Source organism: Apaloderma vittatum, unplaced genomic scaffold (assembly GCF_000703405.1).
Source record: "Apaloderma vittatum isolate BGI_N311 unplaced genomic scaffold, ASM70340v1 scaffold8633, whole genome shotgun sequence".
Lineage (NCBI taxonomy): Eukaryota > Metazoa > Chordata > Aves > Trogoniformes > Trogonidae > Apaloderma > Apaloderma vittatum.
The window spans coordinates 1-4,999 of NW_009706353.1; the positions used below are offsets into that span (position 1 = coordinate 1).

The following is a 4,999-nucleotide window of genomic DNA, read 5'->3' on the forward strand; positions in this document are numbered from 1 at the left end:
GTAAAACCTTCTGGGACCCTCCAGGGCCCGGATAAAACTTTCTGGGATCCTCCAGGGCCCGGGTAAAACTTTCTGGGTCCCTCCAGCCTGAAGCAGGCTGTGGCAGGAAGGTGGGCGTGATGCTCATCTACGCAGCTTTGGTGTCTAATTACCCATAATAAACGAAAATGACTGCCTGGGCGTGTTGCTGGATGGAGTGCCTGTTGCCAGGCGCTGCTCAGGGGGATGAGCAGGCCCATGCTGGTCCACCAGTGGAGGACAAGGTGGCCGGGTGAGGCTGTGGCATGTCCTGGAGTGACAAGGGTGTTTCCATGCTTGGGCTGGAAGGTATGGGCCCTGGTGACGGGCCCGTGACGTGGAGAGGCTGGAGTCACTCTGCTCTCTTAGAGGAAAACATGACAGAAAATGGGGATCATGGAGTAACTGAGGTTGGAAGGGACCTTCAGAGGCTCTGGCCCAACTCGAAGCAGGTCCCGTCCGATCTGACTGCTCAGGACTGTGTTCAGTCAGTGCTGATCATCTCCAAAGGGAGGGAAGGGACCTCCGGAGATCCACCTCCCCTGCTTAAAGCAGCATCAGCCACAACCAGCCGGAGGTGCTGCTCAGGACCGTGTCCAGTTGGGTTTTGAGCATTTCCAAGGATAGAGGCTCTGCAATGTCTCTGGGCAGTCTGTGCCACTGTTTGACCACCTTCACGGTAAAAAAGTGTTTCCTGATGTTCAGAGGGAATGTCTTGTCCTGTCTTGCCTCTGGTCCCGTTGCTGGGCACTGCTGACAGCAGCCTGGCTCTGTCTTCTTTACTCCCTCCCTTCAGGTGTTCATGTGTGTTGATGAGATCCCCTGAGCCTTCTCCAGGACACAGTCCCAGCTCTCTCAGCCTCTCCTTGTAGGAAAGAAATTCCAGACCCTTCATGGGACACCAGGTCCTCCAGGTGCTCATGTGAAGACCCCCAGGGTTACATCCATGCCAGCAGCCGAGTCCTGGTGTGCCTGCAATTTCTTGACAGCCCATCAGTTAGAACCACGGACCAGGCTTGTTACTGGTTATTGTCCTTGTTATCACTAATAATTGCCTCCTTCCGTCCCACTGTCATCTCATCAACAGAAAAGATCAGCATCCTCTGGCTCCACACACCCCTGGCAGGTGGGTGCCACTGGCCAGGTTTGCTCCTGTCACCACCTCCCATGTCAGTCATGGACCAGGTTTGCTGCTGTGTGCTCTGGGTGATGGCTCCTTTGACCAGACACCCTCGGAGGAGCAGCGCTCTCCTTGTTCAGCTGGAGCAGAGGAGGCTGAGGGGAGACCCCATCGCTCTCTGCAGCTCCCTGGTAGGAGGGGGCAGCCAGGGGGGGTCGGTCTGGTCAAGGAACAAGCAATGGGACGAGAGGAAACGGCCTCAGGTTGCTCCAGGGCAGGTTCAGGTTGGATATTGGGAAGAATTTCTCTCCTGAACGAGTGGTGAGACACTGGAACGGGCTGCCCAGGGCAGGAGTGGAGTCGCTGTCCCCAGACATGCTCAAAAACCATGTTGACGTGGCACTTGGGGACATGGCTTAGTGGTCATGGTGGGGTTGGGCTGATGGTTGGACTGGATGATCTTGGAGGTTTTCTCCACCCCGAATGATTTTGTGGTTCTATGATTCCGCATTGCTCTGGCTGCCGACCTGTAGCAGCCCAGGGCTGGGTGTGAGGACACTGGGGTTTCTCCTTCCCATTTACCTCCCCCCAACACGACCTCCTGGTTTTATGCCTGTTGCTCTGTGCTGCTCATTCCTCCAGCAGCGTTTTCAGCTGGCACTTTTCTGTGCTGAACTGAATAATTTAAGACCATCTGCTCCATCGCTGCTTCCCAGCCCTCTACTTTTTTCTGAACTGTGTTTAAACAGGATTCTGCTTCCTCAGACTGCCCTTCCCTCTTCCATTTCTGCATGATGGTTTTCACTGTCTTAATGGAGTTTGGCCTCTCCTTTGCCTGGAGATGCACAACTTTTACGACGACATCTTCCCAGCTTCTGAGGCCCATTTTGTGAATTCATGTCTTTGCTTTACTGCCTGATCTCCCCGTGGTATCCCAGACCGGTTCGTAGCTGGCCTGACTTTCATCTCTCTGCCCGACGCTTAGATTTCAGTGCCAGAGCCTCTTCTCTCCGTCTTCTCCTGGGTGAGTCCATGGTCTCAGCACTTCAGACCCTTTCCAGAAACCTCCACCCCACAGGTGAGTCACGATGTGGCTCCGGATCATAAGCCCTGAAGTTTGTTTTGCCTCAGTTCACGCTCTGGGTCCCTCATCAGGGAGGACCATCATCACCACCACATTCCTGTTGGGCTTCGTTGCCTGGTCTGGGGCAAGAATTTCTTACAGATCCAGCTAGCTCCTGGCTGTTTATGTGTGTGTTGTCCACCACGACTCCTCAAGTGAGCTGTGATGGCCCCTATGGCCATGGGACCCCTGCTCTTCTGCCCGTGGAAGAACTAATTCCCTTTAACCATGCTGCTCCTGCACCTGCTCTGTGGCCACCACCTCTAGGTGCCACCCAGGAAGGATGCTCCAGCTTCAGGGTGACCCCTCAGTGCCAGCAACCCGTCGAGGAGAGCCCTGAGCTGCTCCCACGTGGACCGTGGGAGCTCCTGCAGCCAAGCTTCGGTGCTGGGGCTGTGCTGCGAGACCCTGCCCCGTCTTCCCTTCCTATCAGTGCGTGCTTCTCATCTCGTGCAGCCCTCCTCTGCCTCCTGATCTTGTTGTGAGTCCACACGGTGAGGACAGACACGCTTGGAGGGGCTGACCGTTGGCCGGCAATCCTCTAAGGCCCAGGCCTGGGACACTGAGAACAAGAGTTTTCCTCTTGATTCGTTTTCTCTTACATATACGAGAAATAAGCCACTGGCATTGAGATAGGTTTAGCTAAATGGGTTTTGGCTGGATGAGTAAGACCAAAGGGCCTCTCAAGGGATGGCCTCAGAGTGGTTGGGTTTAATACAAGCATGGAGGAGCTATCAGGAAGGTCTTATCACCAGAAGAGAGACCTTGGGAAGGGAAAGGGTTAAACTACAGCTGGAACTGTCCGTCCTGCTCCACTGGCATTGACGGGTCTCCTGAGCAAAGCCAGGAAAGAGCTCAGGGGCAAGAAGGCTGGAAAAGGGGACACTTGGACATCAGACAAAGAGCGTGGTGGAGGCTGAGAGGTGTGGAACCAGAGACTGAAAGAGAGGAGGCAGGACGAGGGCAGGAGCGCAGGAACAGCAGGAGCCCATCCAGCTTGTCCTTCACCTCGTGTCGCTTGTAACGAGCCCTCTTGCCCAGAGCAGCTCACAGGGCTCCGAGCTCAGAGAGAGCGCGAGGCTGGAACGTGTGCCAGGCAGCTTGGCCACTTTCCCTGCATTTGCTAAAGCATTTTCTAACCCAATTCCAAGAAAGAGCAGAAGTCTAGAGGACAAATACGAAGCCTCTTGGTTGACGTGGGAGTCTGCCTCACCCAGGGATGGTGTCGCCATGTGGGAAGAAGCACAGAGCATGGTGAGGTTCGAGAGGTGCAACATTTACCCAATACACTCTCACCCTTCAGGTAAATCGTGGCATTTCTGGTGCTTCCCCATGCTGGTGGCAGGACAGTCATAGTTATACCAGCCCAGGGCAGATGGTGGGGTCTCCATGATGCTGCAGCCAGCTTTGTCCAGTGCCACAGCTGGAACTGTCCGTCCTGCTCCACAGGCATTGATGGGTCTCCTGAGCAAAGCCAGGAACGAGCTCAGGGGCAAGAAGGCTGGGAAAGGGGACACTTGGACATCAGACAAAGAGCGTGGTGGAGGTTGAGAGGTGTGGAACCAGAGACTGAAAGAGAAGTGCAAACCCATGACTGCACCTCCCCGACCGTCCCTTCCGTTGTCTGGTCCCTGAGGCTGAGTCTCCCTCCGGAGACTGAGGTGGGTCTTTGCACTGCAGAGCCCTCAGCAGACCTCTCGCCCGTTAATTTGCCTGATGGCTTTTCGAGCCCACACAAATTTGTTGTTACGCTAAGGAGTTCTCTATGCTCACTTCCAGCTACCAGTTGTCCAAAAAAATCCGATTTCCAGGACATCACATGGTTAATTAAGACAAATAGCCCGAGGGGATGCATTTAAGGAGAGTGAGTTCCCCACAATTAAGCAGTAGTGGAGTCATTCAGCCCTGATCCTGGGTGTCCAGCTGGAGGAGCGGATGTCCCCGGCCAACAGAGGAAAAGGTGAGCGAGGACATCAGCGAGAGACAAACTGCTCCAAGCTGAGGGGGAATCACATCCAGATACCCCCAGGAAAACTAGAAGGGCTGAGGCATGAAGAGCAAACGCAGGCGACTCACCCGCTCCGCTAACACTGAGCACCAGCCTGAGGTAGTGCCTACATGGAAATCTGCTCTCCATGAAAATTCGGGCTTGAAAACCTGCAATTCTAATCCTGCCCTGCAAATCTGCTAGCAGAAAATGTTCTTCGTGCACAAGAAAAGAGACTGGGAGGAGAATAAAAATACCATTCTCGGTACAACCTGTACGCCAGTGAAGGCTTATTTGCATTTAAACCTGGGTGAGGGAAATGAGGACAACATATTTCACCGAAATGCCCTGGGATAACCCGGGCTGATTCCTGCCTTCTTGAAAGGCTGGAGAAGACAAAGGTGTAATACGAAATAGCGCAGCGCTCGGAGGAGTCCCTGAAAAGACAAAACTGATGGGGGTCAGTGACTGAAATGGAAAGAGAGCAAGAAGGAAATTCTATGAAAGGAATGAGAACTTTTAAAAAAGAATGCAAAAAAAAGAAAGAAAAATGCCATCGGCAAAAGAGCTATTCACAATAGCAGAATTTTTAACAAAGGCAAAACAAAAACATAAGCACAAAAAGTCTTAAAATTATTTTCTAAAAATATTGAGGAAATAAAGACCCGTGTCCGGGTCGGGCACGCAGCGGCGCAGCAGCTGCAGGTAGGTGCGGGTCTCGGGGGTGTTGGGGTCGACGAAGCCCTTGGGG

The 4,999-nt window shown here is 53.6% G+C and overlaps 1 protein-coding gene across 1 annotated transcript in view; it reads right to left on the bottom strand.

Moving 5' to 3' along the window:
• Positions 1–4,881: 4,881 nt before the first annotated feature.
• The window catches only part of LOC104271155 (epiplakin-like), a 4,525-nt gene continuing 4,407 nt past the window's right edge, over positions 4,882–4,999 (bottom strand). Inside the window, exon 3 of the mRNA XM_009865745.1 lies at positions 4,882–4,992. Within this exon, the coding sequence (XP_009864047.1) occupies positions 4,882–4,992 (111 nt within the window). The remainder of the gene's footprint in view (positions 4,993–4,999) is intronic.